Source organism: Natrix helvetica, assembly GCF_964273705.1.
Source record: "Natrix helvetica genome assembly, chromosome: 3".
NCBI lineage: Eukaryota > Metazoa > Chordata > Lepidosauria > Squamata > Natricidae > Natrix > Natrix helvetica.
This window is the reverse complement of record NC_138549.1, coordinates 154,531,739-154,552,475: the sequence shown is the minus strand read 5'-3', so window position 1 is coordinate 154,552,475 and position 20,737 is coordinate 154,531,739. Positions and strand designations below refer to the sequence as shown.

Genomic DNA, 20,737 nt, shown 5'->3' with positions numbered 1-20,737 from the left:
AGAAAGCACTGTGAAGTAGTATATAAGTCTAAGTGCTATTGCTATTGCTATCTGGATGTTTTTAAAAAATATAAGTCATACATGATGAGGAGAAAGAATACTCAGACTCAGCTGGGGGGTGCTCTTTAGAATAGAATAGAATAGAATAGAATAGAATAGAATAGAATAGAATAGAATAGAATAGAATAGAATAGAATTCTTTATTGGCCAAGTATGATGGGACACACAAGGAATTTGTCTTCGGTACATATGCTCTCAGTGTACATAAAAAGACAAGATACATTCATCAAGAACCATAAGGTACAATACTTAATGATAGTCATAGAGTACAAGTAAGCAATCAGGAAACAATCAATATCAATATAAATTGTAACGATACAAGCAACACGTTACAGTCATACAAGTGGGAGGAGATGGGTGATAGGAACGATGAGAAGACTAATAGTAATAGTAATGCAGCCTTAGTGAATAGTTTAGAATAATATTCTAAAATAGCAAAGCAAGATGCTCCTATGACAGCTCTCAGAGTATCAATCACTTATTAGGCAAGGTAAAAGCAAGTCCCAGAATGCTCAAGATTATATCGTTCACAGCTCTGATCTACCTCAAGCAGAGATGATGTTGAAACTGCCAGCAGCAGTGCCAGATCTACAGAGAGGGTTTTGGATATTGCCATTCCTCCTTGCACAATAATAATCTGCATCCATCACTCTCTTAAAACGAATATGTACAATCATCGTGATTAAAGAACCTTCAACCTGAGGGCTGTAGGTTAAAATCCTTATTCTGCCATGATAATCAGTGACTGCCCTTCTCACAGTCACCCACGTCCTGGCCATATAAATATGTCTCATAAATTGTCTAATAAATTGACTTGGAACCAATCATATTATTTCTCCCTTTCACACTAGTGAACTTCACACGATTTTTCTATGGAGCGGGAGGAAGGGGGGACCTACTTACACTGTGTTGAATCTTACAAAGGAAATGTATTATATAAGCAAATAACCAAAAAAAAAGCAAAACTTGGATTAAATTACAATCTACACTTTGAAAATACCAGTGACTGTCATTTATTCAAACAGAACAGTATAAATTTTCCTGCTACTATCAGCACTCACCTAGAGAAACAACGGCAACACTCTCTGGCAAGAAATGCAGTCTGTATCTTATCAATAAATGCACCAATATGATGCAAATACCTGAAGAGAAAACAGATAATATTTAGAGTTATTTAAGAACAAAATTCTTAATCAAACAAATTCTGCCATTATCCTTTGAATTTAAAATATGAAGCTTGAAAAAAGTTGAACATTCCTAAAAGAGAGCCAGTTAGTTACCGGTAAATACTATCTATAATATTTTTAAAATATTTTATATGGGCTTACAGGCACATTTTTCTGTGAGTTCTTATCAAAAACCATGTAACAGTCATTGTCACCTTTATGTCAGTTTTGGATAGAAGAAACATTGATGGCTTTGATCCAAACAATTCTTTCAAATAATGTAATATATTTGGAAAAAGTCACTTTTAGGATTATTCTAAAACTGTTCACAATGACATGTGCAGAAAAGAGCAAATATCTATTGGGACAGGGACAGTTAGCTGCTAGGAGGAAGAACCCTAACTTCTTCCATTTGTGCAAGAAATCTTAGGATCCAAAGCTATGAAATCAATTATAAAAACTGTGTAAGTTCTTGCAATTTGTTATATTTTTAATTAACAATCCAAGACAACAAATTTTCTTCCATGTAAACATGGAAGAAAGTAGCATCACTAAAAGTGAGATATATACAGGTAAAACTCAAAAAATTAGAATATTGTGCAAAAGTTCATTTATTTCAGTAATGCAACTTAAAAGGTGAAACTAATATATGAGATAGACACATTACATGCAAAGCAACATAGTGATTTGCCATAATTGTGATGATTATGGCTTACAGCTCATGAAAACCCCAAATCCACAATCTCAGAAAATTAGAATATTACATGCATTCAATAAAACAAGGATTGTACATAGAACAATAACAGACCTCTGAAAAAAAAAGCATGCATATGTACTCAGTATTTGGTTTGGACCCCTTTTGCAGCAATTATTGCCTCATTGTGGCGTGGCATGGAAGCTATCAGCCTGTGGCTCTGCTGAAGTGTTATGGAAGACCAGGATGCTTCAATACCAGCCTTCAGCTCTTCTGCATTGTTCGGTCTCATGTCTCTCATCTTTTTCTTGGCAATGCCCTATAGATTCTCTATGGAGTTCAGGTCAGGTCAGTTTGCTGGCCAATCAAGCACAGTAATCCCACAGTCATTGATCCAGGTTTTGGTGCTATTGGCAGTGTGGGCAGGTGCCAAGTCCTGCTGGAAAATGAAGTCAGCATCCCCATAAAGCTCGTCTGTGGAAGGAAGTATGAAGTGCTCCAAAATCTCCTGGTAGGCGGCTGCGTTGACCCTGGACTTAATGAAGCACAGTGGACCAACACCAGCAGATGACATGGCTCCCCAAATCAACACAGACTGTGGAAACTTCACACTGAACTTCTTATCTGCTTATCTTACAGTGTGTGCCTCTCCATTCTTCCTCCATACTCTGGGTCCTTGGTTTCCAAATGAGATGCAAAAGTTGCTCTCATCAGAAAAGAGGACTTTGGGCCACTGAGTAACAGACCAGGTCTGTTTTTCTTTAGCCCAGGTAAGACGCTTCTGACGTTCTTTGTTGTTTAGGAGCAGCTCGACAAGAGGAATACGACATTTGAAGCCCATGTCCAGGATCCGTCTGTGTGTGGTGGCTCTTGATGCACTGACTCCAGTGTCAGTCCATTCCTTGTGAAAGTCCCCAACACTTTTGAATGGCCTTTTCCTGACAATCCTCCAGGCTGCGGTCATCCCTGCTGCTTGTGCACCTTTTTCTTCCACACTTTTCCCTTCCACATACCTTTCTATTAATGTGCTTTGATACAGCACTTTGGGAACATCCAACTTCTTTTGCAATTACCTTTTGAGACTTTCCCTCCTTATGGAGGGTGTCAATGATGGTTTTCTGTACAACTGTCAGGTCAGCAGTCTTTCCCATGATTGTGATTCCTACTGAACCAGACTGAGAGACTATTTAAAGGCTCAGGAACCCTTTGCAGGTGTTATGGCTTAATTAGCTGATTAGAGTGGGACACTTTGAGCCTAGAATATAGCATCTTTTCACAATATTCTAATTTTCTGAAACTGTGGATTTGGGGTTTTCATGAGCTGTAAGCCATAATCATCACAATTATGACAAATCATGGCTTGAACTATCTTGCTTTGCATGTAATGAGTCTATCTCATATATTAGTTTCACCTTTTAAGTTGCATTACTGAAATAAATGAACTTTTGAACGATATTCTAATTTTTTGAGTTTCACCTGTAGGTCAGAGGCAGCCAATCTTTTTAGATCAGTGGGCATATTTGTTACTGTTTCCTTGAAAATAAGACAGGGTCTTATTTTCTTTTAACCCCCGAAATAAGCACTTGGCCTTATTTTTGGGGAAGTCTTCTTATTTTTTGGGTGCAGGAGGCGGGGAGCATGGTCACTTCATGGCTGCTGCTATGTTGTAATATTTTAGGGGAGGGCTTATTTTTGGAGTAGGGCTTAGTTTAGCGCATGCGTTCAAAAGCCCGATTGCGCTTATTATCCAGAGAGGTCTTATTTTCAAGGAAACAGGGTATTATAGAAATCTGTTGGAGCTTCTATAGCAAAATACTTGCCATAATGCACACGGCAAACTATAAAATCACCTGTTCCCAGATGATCTCCTCCAGTATGGTCTCTGTGGTGGGCTCCTTGATGCTCTCTAACTTGGATGCTTTCTTGCAGATGTTTCATTACCAAATTAGATAACAACATCAGTGCTAGAAGGGAGTAGGAGTTGCTCTGTACTTATATACATTTTTTAAAATTTGGCAATTTTTAACTGTTTAACCAACTGTCCCATCTTTCACATTAAGAAACATAAGTAAATTGTCAGATCAATTGTATGGTCATCCGCTACCTGGTCTATTTACTTTTCTATAAATAATTGGATTAATTTTTTTTCAACTCAATGCTTTAATGTTAAGGTTCACCTTATTGCTTCTGAGAATTTTCCCACTGAATTAACGTAACTGTGAAATGCCTCTAGTCAATATGTCTTAATATTTTGTGAGCACATAACAATATGAATGTTACTCACTCATTTTCCTATAGACATGTGGTAACAAATCTTAATGACTATACAATAAAATCAACCCAAGTAACATAGGCAATCCAGTTGTGAAATGTTGTCATTATTCTTATACGTGTACCATTGTGTGTTTTTTTATGTTACAAAAGATTCTCCAAAATTTAATATTGCAAGTATTTCACCACTCATGATAAAGGCTGTTACAATTACAATATGTTATTATACACCTAAATGACATCATTTGTTTTACATATTAAAAACTGGGAATCAATAAGGAACTCTCCACCTATTCCTGGTGTTATTTGTACCTCACATTGTGGACTATTATTGACTACTCTTTCCCCAATTATAACATTTTCTTGAAATAGAAACAATATGTACAATTCAAGGTGCTGGTTATCATCTTTAAAGCCCTACATACTTTGAGGCTAGGCTATTTGAAAGACTGTGGTCTCCCCCATTACATCCACCCAGCTTACAGGATGGGAAGTCTGGACAAGGTAACATCGAGTAGGGATATACAGGTAGTCCTCAACTTTCAACAGTTCATTTAGTGACTGCTCAAAGTTACAGCAACATTGAAAAAAAGTGACTTATGACCATTTTTCACACTTAAGACCATTGCAGCATCCCCATGGTCATGTGACCAAAATTCAGATGCTTGGCAACTGACTCATATTTATGATGGTTGCAGGGTCCCAAGGTCATGCAATCACCTTTTTCAATCTTCTGTCAAGCAAAAGTCAATGAGGAAGCCAGTTTCATAATAAGTTAGCAACCTGGTTATTGTTACTAACTTATCAACTGCAGCGATAAACTTAACAAGTTTGGCAAAAAAAAAAAAAAAAGTGTAAAATGGGGCACCATTCACTTAGCAAATGTTTCACTTAGCAACAGAAATTTTCTCAGGGGTAGCCCATTCTTTATGGAACATCATTCCTCCAAGGTACAATTGCCCTCCCACCTTGTTGCTTTCTCTGAAAGGCCCTAAAACCGTGGTTTTGTCAGCAGGCATGGTGACCACAAATGGAGATGGTAGCAACCAACTGGCTGATTTCACTGACTTATGATTTCACTGTCTTATGGGGATATTTTTTAATGAGTTTTCATTCTATGGCGGATTTTTTAAATGTTGCAAGCTGCCCAGAGTCACCTATTTGAGAGTTGGGTGGCTATAAAAATTTGTTAAATAGATGAAAAAAAAATTCAGAAAATAACTTTACTCAGTAAAATGCAGCAATCTTACTTGCAAATATTACCCTTTTAGTACTACAGGTAGTCCTCGACTTATAGCTATAGCACTTAGACTTATATACCGCTTCACAGCCCTCTCTAAGCAGTTTACAGAGGCGGCATATTGCCCCCAACAATCTGGATCAGATTTGGAAGCCGTCTTTTACCTTTTGGTCTTCAGATCTGCCACATTTTCTACTGTGAGAAAATGGGAGGGGGGATTATACAGAGTGTAGGTGATATGTAGCCATGACAATATTCTTTGTCAGAAAGTCAAGGTCAACTGGCCTGGAGCTGCAATGAGGTGACTGGGAAGTAACTCCTGGCTTGGATGATACCTGATTAGATCATGTGATAGACATGTGGGTGCTGGGCAGGAACTTGAACTGTCTTTTGGGTGTGGAGAACCTGGAAGCTTTCAGATTCGGGTTTTTCCAGATGTGCCAATATGACATCTCTAATGAAATGGAACTTTGAGGAAACTCAAGCCTTGGGATCTTCTTTCGTTGAGGGTGTTACTTGGAACCCTGACAGGAAGGCTGAGTCAACTTTGACTTGGGTGAGATTCAATCTACCAAACTGCTGGCAGCTGGTGATCAGCAGAAGTAGCCTGCAGTACTACACTCTAACCACTGCGCCACCTCAGCTCATGACCACAATTGAGTCCAAAATTTTTGTTGTTAAGCGAGACATTTGTTAAGTGAATTTTGCCCCATTTTATGACCTTCCTTGCCACAATTGTTAAGTGAATGATTGCTTCCCCATTGACTTTGCTTGTCAGTAGGTTGCAAAAGGTAATCACGTGACCTTGGGATGCAGCAACGGTCATAAGTATGAACCATTAGCCAAGTGTCTGAATTTTGATCATAGGGATGCTTCAAAGGTCATAAGTGTGAAAAATGGTCAGAAGTCACTTTTTTCAGTGCTGTTGTAACTTTGAACGGTCACTAAATGAACTGTTGTAAGTCGAGGACTACCTGTGTATCTCAGGCATTTATTTTCATGGGATTCTTGTGATATATTTCATTCTGATATACATGGATACAGTTGTCACTTTTATCCAATTGATTCAAATCAGCATGGGGTACATGAGTGAGAAAAATGAATCAAGAATCAAAAGGTTTTAAATCAACTTTCAGAAAAGCATAAAACAAAAAGCATGCAAATTTGGCTGTCAAAAACTTTTATATTTTAAACAGCATATCACGTAACCACAGCTATAATCCAATCAAAGAAGAAGCAACTTGATACTAGTTTATTTTGGAGGAAGTTAACTTCCAGCTCTCCTATTGAGATTTGAGAACAAATTCTCCTCTAGCTTTTAGCTTCTCTTATGTGGCAAACAAGCCCAACCTACAAAGAAATGTACACTTGATAAAAGGTAAACTTCTCAAACAAAAAAAACTAATCTTTATATTTATCTTTGGCAAATGGAAATAGTTTTCTTTTCTACTTCTGCTCTGTCAACATTTTTAGCTAACAAAGAGTTCCATCTTATAAACAGCACATTTAGACAATTGATCCCTTTCATAAGTAGCAGTAGAAACAGTAAATATTTGTTTTAATCCAAAACTGTTTTGGAATTCAAAACTTGCAGGGCATCCAAACCAACAGCAGCCTCATACTAGCAACAGTAAGCCAAGGAGAAGCAGTCAATATCCCCCCCCCCCAAAAAAAGGGGGGGATGTAAGAAAGTCTGCAAAAATCTGCAAATGTCCAAGAAAAAAAGAGAAAGCAGGCAGTATTCTAATGAGTAAGTTTAGTAAAGTTAGACAGATATACAAGTTATTAAAATATTGGATGAATTAATCAAACAAAAGAGACTAGGCCCATGATGGCGAACCTATGGCATGCGTGCCAGAGGTGGCACACTTGCCATCAACCAAGGTCAGATCTCCATGGCTTTTCTTTTGTGAGCTTCTGTTTCCCCGCAAACAACGAAACAGAAGTTCATGAAAGAAAAAGATCTTACCTCTTGCCATGCTGCCAGTGTTGGAATGCCCCACTTCCCGCCTGCCAGCTGGTCTTCAGGCGTCTGCTGCGCATGTCCGCTCATACGCACACGTGCACCTTTCAGTTTGGGCATGCACGGGCAGTTTGGGCACTCAGTGTCTAAAAGGATCACCATCAATGGACTAGGCCATTCCAGCCAGGCTTCTTCAAAAAGGCCTTATGCAGAATTGTTAACAGCATGAAAAGAAAAGAAAAAAAGAAACCAAATCCAGTGGAGATGTAACTTCTGTTGACATGTCTATAATGGCCAGAGCTGCTCTTGCGTAGCACAGGATGATTCATGGCATAAAATCACACACTGAGACCATTTGGGGAAACTTAACATGGCACAGAATCTGGGCAATTCTCAGCAAGAAAAATCTAATAACATTTATTCAGCAATCAAACCACAACATCCTGTCCCAAGAGAAGCGCAACTCAAGTCTCATGAGATAATAGGGGCTCTGTTAAGTACTGTAGAAGGTATTATTGGACATAGCATGTGACATTACTGTGACAAGTGACACAACAGTCAAGTGAGAAAGACTCATTCTACAAGAAAAAAAATAGCAAAGGAGAACAAGAGATTACCCAAGCAGCCATGTTTCTCTATAACATCAATTGTTTTAGAGGTTATTTTGATACTTATTTCTCCCCTTCAATATTTTTTTAGAAAAGTATCTAGGTCTAGTCTTCAGTAAGTCATTTGGCAAAGGACGAAGCCATACAATGATTTCAAATAAATAAATATAGGCCTTCTATGCCCTGAATGCTTTCCCACAAGCACTGGACCTCAGGTATAATAATGTGCCATCAAGAATAAGGTTTCCTCCTTTAGGTATAATTGTAGGTAGTGACTATTCTATATTATAAAGATTTCTGCTATACCAAATGGATCAATGATGATGTAATGAACAATGGATACACATATGAATTGAAATACTTAATGACTATATGGATTGATAATTAACAATGGAAAATTATATTTGGAGTTGTGGATGATTGATGACACTATGGTTAACTGAAAGTATAAATGTGCAATATGAATTAAGGGAATCTTTTGTTTTAATCTTTGTTTTTATTTTCTAGAGATAGGCGATATTATAATTCTATAAAGACTTATTGTTACCTAATAGATAATTATGGATTTAAGGAAATAAGGGCTGTCACAAATGAAAGAATACTAATGGTAATTTGAACACATAATGCTCAATGAAATATTTAGTTATGTTTAATGGATAATCAGTGACTTTATTTTTAACTGTAAAAACCATTGCACAAAAACTTGTAACCAAACGGCATGCTTGATGAAACCAAGGAAAGTTGTTTTTTCTCCTTGCTTTTGTTCTGTATGTGTTTTGTTTTTCTTTAAAAAATAAATAAATAACTTATTTAAAAAACAAAACAAAACAAAGAATAAGGTTTCCTAGCCCTTTTTTGCCAGTTTCAAAAGCAACCTGTTCAGCTTTATTTTGGACTAAATTTACCAAATGTATTAGCTGGTTAAAGTAAAAGTTTCCAGGAAATAGCCTCATCATGAATCAGATAGCTAATACAACTCACTCTTTATTGTCTGCATTGTTTGTTGTCAGTGGCTCCTAAGGTTTCATGTAAGACTTTTTCCTGCCTAACCTATGCAGTCACATATTGAATTGGAAAGGTATGTATTCTATTGATGCTTTCTTACTCACAGTTTGATTTACAGGTGTTTTTTTTTTTTTTACTATTTGCCCCTTCACCGCAAATAGTAATGAGTCATTGCTGAGATGCACTCTGCAGTCAACATCTATCAACCCATTTGCAAGTTGTCCATTACATTCAACCCTGGAGCTTGAATAACAACAAACCCTTTTGAGTAGTAGGATAACATTTTGCTGCATCTTAACTTTCTCTGCGTATTTCAATATAGCCACTCCTACAAACTCCTAGGGCTTCTGTAAAGAATATCCTTTGGAATTTTCTTTGCGCTGAAGTGACATATAAATTGTAGGAAGGGAGAGAAGCAGTTGGTGATAATCATAGATAATGTCAGTTTGTGGTAATGGTGATGGCATCATTAGAACCAGGGAGACCAGGAGTTCTAGTCTTGCCTTACGCACAAAGCCAGATATGGAGCCTTGCATCGCTCTCTTAGCCCTAGGAAGAAATCAATGGCAGACTACTTCCATAACTTTTGCGGAGGAAACTGCATAGACTCATCCAAGCAGTTGCCAAGAGTCAACACTGATCCAAAGACACTCTCCTCCAAAACCCTCCCCCCCATGAAAATAGATCCATATATCCCCAAGGAACTTATTTTGTTGTGCCATATTTTACAAACTTACTAGAGGTAGTCCTCGACTTACAACACTATGTTTAGTAACTGTTCAAAGTTACAAAAGCACTGAAAAAAGTGACATGACCATTTTTTACACTTATCGACCGTGCACAGCATTCCCATGGTCCTATGATCAAAATCCAGACGCTTGGCAATTGACTCATATTTATGATAAGTTGTAGTGTCCTGGGGTCACCTTTTAGAAATTTCTGATTAGGAAAGTCAGTGGGGAAGCCAGATTTACTTAACAACGGTATTACTAACAACTGCAGTGATTCATTTAACAACTGTGGCAAGAAAACTTGTAAAATGGGGCAAAATTCACTTAACAACTGTCTTTTGGGCTCAATTGTGGTCGGAAGTCAAGCACTACCTGTATAGAGGTAACACATGGATACAAAACCACTGTCAGGAGGATGTGGGGACGAAAAAACTGGCTGCTTTTAAAATAATTTTACCGTACTCAGAAATTTAGTTCATGATGCCAAATGTGAAAAGGAGGTTTGTGTGTGTGTCACTTTCTTTCACAAGATCATCTCTTTTTTTTCTTTAGCTTTAAATATTCCATGTAATGCTTTTCAAATATTAAGTTGGTCTTGGAGGCCAGACATTAATTCTCTCTAAAGACCAAGGATAAGGTACTGTTTAAAAAAGATATGGACTATATCTATTCAATCCTTGTTTTCTTATATGGTTTCACATGATACCGCATGACATATCACTACAGAATTTTTCTTAATATGTTTATAATGGGAAATCTATGCTTTCTGATATTGGCTGGTTTCAAACTAGGCACTAAATCATAATCTGGTTTAGAATTATATGAACCCAAACACAAAACACTTATTCCTTTTCAAATAAAATCACTAAAACTCACAAGAAGTTATTTTTTATATTTGGGGTGTTTTACTCTTAACTATAGAATCACTTTTTAGATAGGGCACTCTTCAGGGCCATTGACATTATTGCAATTGACATTATTACAAAAAAAAGTTCAGCAGTTATCAAAACTGGTTTCCTTCTGGCAAATATCTCCCTAATGCAGTTAAAAGTTTTGCAACTATTCAGGGCATGTCTAGCTCCTACCTTGTTTAAAATACAAAACAACCTTCGGAGTCTTCCCCATCTGGAGAAACAGTAATATAGGATATATTTGAATATTTAAGAATAATTAATATTTAAGATCTTATGGGTCTAAGAAACCTTTCAGATTATTATTTAAAAATAACAGCAATTAGTGCTCCAGTTCTTACCAGTACTTACTACTCACTGTGGGAAAGAAGATGGGTCCAACTGACTTTTCCAAAACAGCATAGGGGTATTTCAAAGGAAAACATACTTTTCCTTAGAATAATTCCCACACTTACAAAAGATCAACCATTATTAAAATAGAAACTGTAATTCAATTCAACCAGAATGCACTAGGCTATGATGGTATAAACAATCATTCAAACTGACAACCAGATTTTCAGGATAAACAAAACTTACAAATTAACTATGTTTCTGAAAATACAACCAGAAACAGTAATGGAAAGCAAAAGCTAAATAATATATACAGACTGTTCAATATATATATATGAATCCGCTGGGCGAGATCATCCGTGGTTTTGGGGTACGGTATCATCAATATGCTGATGATACCCAACTTTTCATGTCTACCCCAAACCACCCAAATGATGCCCTCGACGTGATGTCCCGATGCCTGGAGGCTGTGCAGATCTGGATGGGGATAAACAGGCTCAAGCTCAATCCCTCCAAGACTGAGTGGCTGTGGTTTCCGTCATCCCGATTTGTGCATATTGTTCCATCTTTGATGATAGGGGGAGAAGTTTCAGCCTCCTCAGAAAGGGCCCGCAATCTGGGAGTCCTCCTGGATACGCGGCTTAGTTTAGAACAAAACCTGACGGCCATGACCATGGGGGCCTTTTACCAGGTTCGCCTGGTACGTCAGTTGCTCCCCTTCCTGGATTGGGATGCTCTGTGCACAGTCACTCATGACCTCGTCCTTTCTCGCCTGGACTACTGCAATGCCCTCTACATGGGGCTGCCCTTGAAGAGCACCTGGAGGTTTCAGCTGGTCCAGAATGCGGCCGCGCGGGTTATCATGGGGGTACCTAGGTGCTCCCATGTTACACCCCTTTTAGGCGGCCTGCACTAGTTGCCGGTTGTTTTCCAGGTGCGATTCAAGGTACTAATTATGACGCTTTAAAACGCTCCATGGCTTAGGCCCAGGGTACCTATGAGACCACCTACTGCCACCAGTAGCCTCCCACCGTCCAGTGCGATCCCACAGAGTTGGCCTCCTCAGGGTGCCGTCGGCCAGATATTGTTGGCTAGCAACCCCCAGGAGGAGAGCCTTCTCTGTGGGAGCGCCCCCTCTGGAATGAGCCTCCCCCGAAACTTCGCATAATCCCCGAACTCCGGTCCTTCCGACGCACCCTAAAAAGTTGGCTTTTCAAGCAAGCCGGCCTGGCCTGAACAGAATAAAATAAATGATTAATTTAATTCTTAATTTTAATCTAATTTTTAAAATTTTATTGTTAATATTAATTGGGTTTGTTTTTAGATACTTTATTTAATTTCCTTTTTAACTTTTGTAATATATGTTGTTGTTTTTATGTTGTACGCTGCCCTGAGTCCTTTGGGAGAAGGGCGGCATATAAATCCAAAAACAAAACAAAACAAAACAGACTGTATAAATGTATCTTTCATACAGAACCAAAGTTTAATGGATTTGCTTTAATGGATCCAATTCCTGGGAACAATTTTTTCTATGTCAGCTATGTCAGATTACACAATTGCATATTATGAAGAGGCTCACTCTATAATTCTAGACATATTTCCTCAAAAAGAAGTCACCTTCAGTTCAGAGGAAGTAGGAATAGAAGTAAAATCAGATTCCTTCTGCAACAGAAAGTTCAAGGAAAAACAAAAGAAACATGCCTTTACATTCCAAGTGCAGTGAATGCACAACACCCTTTAATTTTAAGTCTGGAATTGAGGAAGCAATGGGAGGATTTAATTAAGTAAAAATATAGCTATGCACTCAGGTTATATATACACTGTCATGGATGAATAAAAGATGAAGCAATTTTCTTTCAAAAATAATTCAATAAGCTGCATGGGTTTGGAGCATTGATCTGCTGCATTCGGGCTATACACATTTTTCTCTGTTTTTATAATGGAATTTTTCTAAATGATTAATTTATACAGGGAATTCCTGTGTATTTTGTTTTTAGAATCTACCCTAAACATACAGAGCATCAATGTAAACAGACCTTCTTGGAAAGATCATTAATTTTAGGACACTCACATAGCTCAAATTGGCAGTGATCCTGTTCTAATCTTGGTCAACTAATTTGCTTTACAATAACATTTCCAAAAAAAAACGATATAATTTTTTTTATCCACATTGAGAGATGCACAAAAAAGCAATTACATTAAAACTCAAAAGAGCTTTGTAATGCATTTATATTCTTATAAGGATCTTTCTTGTTAGAATGCTTAAGCTGTGGTTAGTCAAACCTAGGAAAAAGGGTTAAAGATACTTATTGAAACTCATATTCTTTATACCAAGAACCTGAAATAGAAGCCCTAACAGGCTGTCTAAAAATTTTAGTAACCTAAATCTACCTTACAAAAATTATTAGACTATATTCAGAATATTTTTAAAATGTAAGAACTGATCCGACTAATCACCATTCCTCAATTTTTTGCATATTTTTTTATATCACTAGTGCTTCTTGTCGTGATAATTCCTCCCCTAACAATTTTTGTTATTGTATTTTTAACTCTTTTTTTTGTTTAAAAATTTGTAAGGTACAGTTAGGAAGAAAATAACTCTAATAGTAATATAATATTTTTTATTGTAATTGAAAGTTCAGGACTATGAATTTTGTATCTTCATTAGGAATTTAAGCAGGCAAATAGTGAAACTCCAAGATAAATTACCACTCTACTCATGCAAACTACAATGTAACCTGTAAATTGCCAAAGTAAAGCTTTGGGCATTCCAGAATTCTGAAAACAGGCCCATTTCCTGCTTCTGGAGGGTCTCTGTAGCCTGGGAGAGACCATTTTAATAATAATAATAATAATAATAATAATAATAATAATAATAATAATAATAATAATAATAATAATAATAATAATAATAATAATAATAATAATAATAATAATAATAATAATAAAATAAAAATAAAAATAAAAATAAAAATAAAATTTTATTTGTTAGCCGCACCCTCTCCCAAAGGACTAGGGGCGGCGTACAATAAAAAACACATAAAATACAAATATGGACAATACATACACAAGAATATAGACGTATACGTGTACGTGGAGGAGGTAGACAGATGAATGGAAACAGTTAAAATCGCAATTTAAAATCCCCTAAATAAAATTACAAAATTAAAAACCCGTCAGGAGCGATATGATCAAATTATGGTTGAGCCAGGCCAGCTACTTGGAATAGGTGGGTCTTGAGCTTTACACGGAAGGAGCGGAGGTCAGAGGTAGTCCTAATATCCGGAGGGAGGTCATTCCACAGGGCTGGGCCCGCCACAGAGAAGGCTCTGCTCCTAGGCGCCGCCCCTCGACACTGTCTGGTGGACGGCACCTGGAGAAGTCCCTCTCTGTGCGAGCGAATGGGTCGCAGGGATGTATGGGGCAGAATACGATCCCGCAAGTAGCTAGGTCCTGAGCCATGCAGCCTTTAACAGCACTTACACATTATACCTCATCTTAAAATATTTACATTTTCATGATTTGTATGCAGCCATCAGCCAATTTCATGTGCAGCCATGGTAGTTTACTAAATAGTTAGAGAAGCCAATGTGGCACAGGTTACATTTAGTTAAGTATGCTATGATGCTATTTCCAGAAGGTTTAATCTTCACATAATGCACTAAGACCAATGGGCACACAGAGTGGTTTGTGACAGACAAGATCTTCAAGAATCTGTAAACATTTAGCAAACCATAGATAACATTTGCCAAAATTTGCTGGATGGGGAATTTGACCCAATACACAAGGCATAACTTGTGAGCCACATGTGATTTCTGAATTGCTTATTTCATATTCCATTTGGTTACTCATATCCCATTCTGACAACACAAGTGAACAACGGCAGTACAGTTTTCCATCATTTTTAAGAGGGAAATCAAAATTCTTAGAAAAAGTTGCAATTCTCAAATCCCCCCACCCTGCCAAAAAAGCTTTCTGGAAACTTATGAGTATACTTATTCATATGGCATAATCCTCTCAAATTCACACTTTCATCTTAATGAGTAAAATGAAGAGAGAAAAATACTCCCAAGGTGTGGCTTGAACCTGGGCTGCCAGCTACCAGCCAACAAGCCCAGTGTCTTAACAACTGAGCCACTGCATCACCCTGCATGAGTAAAAAGGTATACAAATTTCATTTCAGAAAGAGGAAAGCGAATGTTCACATCTGCTTCCTTTTATCTTGGAAATTTAAAAAGCTCTTCTACTTTTTCTTCATACTAGCAATACAGATCAGAAAGCATAACTGGAATTGTGTTTCACATCCTTCATTTTTCCATGATTGCTATTAAAAGTAATTAATAAGAGATTACCTAGTACAAGGAGACTAAAGAATATAGTCATGCCACTCGATTGTTCTTCCTGTTGAGCCTGGACGCCAGTTTGCACTGGAAGGATTGGTTTGGCAGGTGTAGGAAGCACTAGTTTTGTAGTGAGGGCCAGGGTGGTATGAAGGGTGAAATTGAATACATCATGGGTCACATTTGGGAAGCTGTAAGAGAATGCAAATCCATCATACTGCGTAGAAACAGGACTATAAATAAAAGCAATGTCTAAAACACAGAAAACTTGTAAAACTGTTATTTAAGAAACAACTGCCTAACATTAACCTGTCTGAAAAGATCTGTGCTTTATTATAGGTCTTGGATAATGGCAGCAAAATACTGCTGGTGATGGGGTTTTTTTGTAATCCTAGAGTAAGAAATTACTTTGTAATTATATTTTATTTGCTGCTAAGGAAATTAGAAACTTCTTCTATTTCTTTTTTATCTCTCCTTTCTGCACTTCTATCTTTGTTTTAGAATAGAATAGAGTTGGAAGGGACCTTGGAGATCATCTAGCCCAAACCCCTGCCCAGGCAGGAAACCTTACACCAATTCAGACGTATGGTTATCCAACAATGTTCTCTACATGGGGCTGCCCTTGAAGAGCACCTGGAGGCTTCAGCTGGTCCAGAATGCAGCCGCGCAGGTTATCATGGGGGTACCTAGGTGCTCCCATGTTACATCCCTTTTAGGCGACCTGCACTAGTTGCCGGTTGTTTTCCAGATGCAATTCAAGGTACTAATTATGACCTTCAAAGCGCTCCATGGCTTAGGCCCATGGTACCTACGAGACCACCTACTGCCACCAATAGCCTCCCACCGTCCAGTGCAATCCCACCTTCCCTCTGGAATGAGCTGCCCCCAGAGCTTCGCATAATCCCCTCCAGTCCTTCCGACGCACCCTAAAAAGTTGACTTTCCCAGAAAGCCGGCCTGGCCTGAACAGAATAAAATTAATGATTGATTTAATTGTTAATTTTAATCTAATTTTTAAAATGTTATTGTTAATATTAATTGGGTTTGTTTTTGAATACTCTATCTAATTTCCTTTTTAACTTTTGTAATATGTGTTTCTTTTAATGTTGTACGCCGCCCTGAGTCCTTTGGGAGAAGGGTGGCATATAAATCCAATAAACAAACAAACAACAAACATCTTCTTAAAAACTTCCGGTGTTGGAACACCCACAACCTCTGGAGGCTCTCATATATGTGTTTAAACAGTATCAACAGCTTAACCCAAAGGTGTTTTTCAAGAGGCAACTGGACTTTAGAGCCGAAGAAACTTCTTGGATGAGAAGTGAAACATCTTCAAAGGAAAAAAACCCAGAAAGTCCAGTTGCCTCTTGAAAAAAAAGCACCTGTTAGACAACGATAACCTGGATGACTGAGAATCTCTACAGACTTTCAACTTCTTGTTCAACGTCTGCAGAGGATGGGAGAGCATCATTCCCACCTACCCCCGCCTTCCCCAATCAGGAGTTCTTAAGATGGGCTGGACTCCGTCCCCCACCAGCCAGCCCAGCAATGACAGCCAAAGTGTCAGGAGAGCCGTATGTATGTCAGCATATACCAAAGAAGACACCTGCTTGGAAAGGCCAGGATGGCAGGTGGGATTCGTAACCTGCCATATCTGAAAAAGGGGTCAATGCCTGGAATGCACTACCTGACACTGTGGTTTCTTCCCCAAACCCCCAAAACTTTAACCTTACACTGTCTACTGTCGACTTCACCCCATTCCTAAGAGATCTTTAAGGGGTATGCATAAGCGCACCAGTGTGCCTACCACCCCTTTCCTAATGTTCCCTTGTATTTGTATCCATTTCATGTATTCGCAATCATGCCCATACTTGTATCTGTTATCTAATTCATGCTTGACGACATAAATAAATAAAATAAAAGGCCCAGGTGGGAATGATATGAAATGAAAGTGAAAACTCTGAGGGGAGATTTGGGGGGGGGGGGTGTTCCATTAAAGGCGGCCGCACCTCAGAGGCCCGGCGAAGGTTTTCCCCTCATGCCATTCTAAGGTAATGATGGAGGTGAAAGCCTCGCGTTTCTTCCCCACGGCCTTTCACTCACCTGGCACCGTTGAACCCCCTCTCCCCACCTCCTCACTCCCGACAGGAATTCCCACCTCCACGCTCTTCCCCCACGCCCGGAGAAATCCCTTAAAGAGAAACCACTCACTCCGTTTGCGCCATTCTTCAACTCTTAACGGTGGTGGTGGTGGTGGTGGGAGAAAAGAATTATATTGTTTCTTTCTGCCTTTCCCCTCCCCCCCCGCACCATAGAGCGTTAGAACTCCAGTATCCGAGGCCGACTTCCGGGTTCTTGTCTGCGACGCTCTGGAACCGGCGTGACTCATCTCTATGGCAAAGTGAGAGTCAGGGAAGGACCGGAGCTGGCATTTGTGGCTCGGTGCCAGCTCTTTCTCGGTAATGACGTTGTCGGCGCGTGGCTGGGGCGTTACGTCATGGCCTAGATTTGCATATCCGGCCTTGTGCGGTGGCGCGTCATTTCTCCAGCCGCTCAGGAGGCTTCCGAGCAGAGGAACCGCACCTGCTGCTCAGGTGTGGCCCTTAAGTGGGAAAGAAGGACTCTGTGTGTGGAAAGAGCGAAACTTTTGAGGAATCAATCAAACATGATTACTTAGGAGTAACCTAACCATGATGTACTCAACCAATTTTCAGGATTAATCTGGAACGCCAAACCATATTATGTTGGAATTACCATATAGGTGTCAACCAAGTATCATCTTAAAATATATGGTGTTCCGAGTTGCGCAGTTTTTGCAGCTTCGCTGTTGTTATTGCAGGAAGCTGCAATTTCTTGATGTGCCAAGAATTTTACAAAACACATCAAGAAATTGCCGCTTGCTGCACCAGCAGAACTGCAAAAAACTGTGCTATCTGGAACATCATATACTTTAAGAAGATACTTGGTTGATACCTAGGATGATGGCAGCAACCCGTATCAACCATTAGCATCAGTCAATGGTATCTGTGACAATCAGTTGACTTGAGTTTCATGTTTAATAAATAAAAGAAAATAATAATGCATTTTTGAATGTTCAGTTGACTGAGTTTCATGTTTAATGAATAAAGTATATAATAACAACCTTTATTGTCATTGTACATATGTACAATGAAATTGATTTAGCCTCTACTGGTGTAATCCATAACAAAATACAAAACAAGAAGTATAAGATAGAAAATGGTCCTTATACAAGTAATTAGGGATAAACCAGTCATATATTTCCATGTATGTATGTTTCAATGGGGTGATTGTAGTTGTATTTAGGAGTCTGACAGCCTATGGATAAAAGATGTTTTTAAACCTGCTTATCCGGCTGGCTATACTTCTGTGTCTTTTGCCCCTATACGAAAAAGTTCCCGGAATTTTCTCAGTAAGGTTTTCTGAAAGTGGTTTGCCATTAGTTTAACATTTATAGGATAATGTTTTAAAACCCAGTACAGGGAGTCCTCAATTTTCAACAGTTTGTTTAGTGACCATTCAAAGTTACAACGGTACTGAAAAAAATGACTTTGTGACCATTTTTTACATTTATGTCCATTGCAGCATCCCCATAATCATGTGATCAAAATTCAGATCCTTGATAACTGGTTCATATTTATAACGATTGCAGTATCCCAGGGTCATGTGATCATCTTTTGCGACCTTCTGACAAGCAAAGTCAATGGGAAAGCCAGATTCATTTAACAATGGTGCTACTAATTTCAAAATCAGAATAGAGCTGGAAGGGACCTTGGAGGTCTTCTAGTCCAGCCCCCTGCTCAGGTAGAAGACCTTATATACTATTTCAGACAAGTGACAGTCAAGTCTCTTCTTAAGAACCTGATGACCACAACGTCTGAATTTAACAACTGCAATGATTCACTTAACAAACGTGACAAGAAATGTCATAAAATGTGGCAAAACCCAACAAATTTCTCACTTAGGAACATAAATTTGGGCTCAATAGTGGTCATAAGTCAACGACTATCTGTACTATCTGTAATATGTGGCAATTTGCATCACTGCGTTTTCCAGGGGAATAGTAAAAGAAACTTTGTTTGCACAACATTTTCACACAACATGCAAGTCATAAATGAAGAAATCACAATATGACTTAATATAATATGTGAACTTTTTAATTATTTTTAGTTTGAATTATAATAACAAAAAACCCTGAAGATTAACCATCCCTGGTCCAAATATATTGTTGGAGATATTTCACTCTGAGAAAGGTAAATTAATAGATCATTAAACTATTTTTAACTTGAATGGAAAGCAAACTAAGATTGAAAATGATGAATAGGAAATTTAGAGCAGTCAAAGGTAGTTTCTTTTCATAGGTAATTACAGAGGGATTTGAGAGCTATGTGTAAGTTTTTAAAAGATTATTTTAGGCAAACAGATAAGTGAGCCACAGAATAGAAGTGTTCCTCTTTATCACCTGAACTGCTTGGATGGTAGACTTATAGGCAAGAGATTTAAGCAAGGGAAGGGCGCTATTTATTCAAGTTTTATCCCTCCTTTATTACTTTATAAGTAACTCAAAGCAGTGACCGTACCTAATTACTCCTTTCTCCTATTTTCACCACAACAATAACCATCTTTCTCTTTCCTTTGAACCTAAAGTGAAGTTCTGTTCTACTTCAACGTCTGGGTATATGGAACAATTCCTTCTGCTTTCACTCATTTCCCCTTGGCCAAGCTTTTGAAGGTGAAGGAAACACAAACCCTTAGAAAGTACCACTTTATAATGCCTTGGTAAGACCACACTTGGAATACTGCATTCAGTTTTGGTAACCATGATATAAAAAAGATGTTGAGATTCTAGAAAGAGTGCAGAGAAGAGCAACAAAGATTATTAGGGAACTGGAGGCTAAAACACATGAAGAACGATTGCTGGAATTGGGTATGTCTAGCACGGTTGCTGGAATTGGGAGACATGATAGCAGTTTTCCAATATCTAGGGCTGCTACAAAGAAAAGGGAGTCAAACTCTTTTTCAAAGCACCTGAGGGTAGAACAAGAAGCAATGGGTGGAAACTGATCAAGGAGAGAAGCAACCTAGAACTAAAGAGAAATTTCCTGATACAACAATTAATCAATGGAACAACTTGCCTCCAGAAGTTGTGAATGCTCCAACACTGGAAGTTTTTAAGATGATGTTGAATAACCATTTGTTTGAAGTGGTGTAGGGTTTCCTGCCTAAGCAGGGGGTTGGACAAGAAGACCTCCAAGGTCCCTTCCAACTCTGTTATTCTGTTCTATTCTAAAGTAACAGAATTACAAAATTAAAATAAAAGCCTACAGTATAATAAAAAGTCAGATTAAATTGAGAGATAAGAACTTGATGTTTCTGATTCAACAATATTGCATGCATTGGT

The 20,737-nt window shown here is 38.3% G+C and overlaps 1 protein-coding gene across 1 annotated transcript in view; it reads right to left on the bottom strand.

Moving 5' to 3' along the window:
- Positions 1–17,803, bottom strand: part of SLC9A8 (solute carrier family 9 member A8) — a 70,573-nt gene extending 52,770 nt beyond the window's left edge. Inside the window, exons 1-3 of the mRNA XM_081948365.1 lie at positions 17,530–17,803; positions 15,332–15,510; positions 1,122–1,202 (exon numbers count right to left, since the gene is read on the bottom strand). Coding sequence (XP_081804491.1) covers positions 1,122–1,202; positions 15,332–15,510; positions 17,530–17,543 — 274 coding nt within the window. The 5' untranslated portion in view covers positions 17,544–17,803. The remainder of the gene's footprint in view (positions 1–1,121; positions 1,203–15,331; positions 15,511–17,529) is intronic.
- Between the last annotated feature and the right edge of the window lie 2,934 nt (positions 17,804–20,737).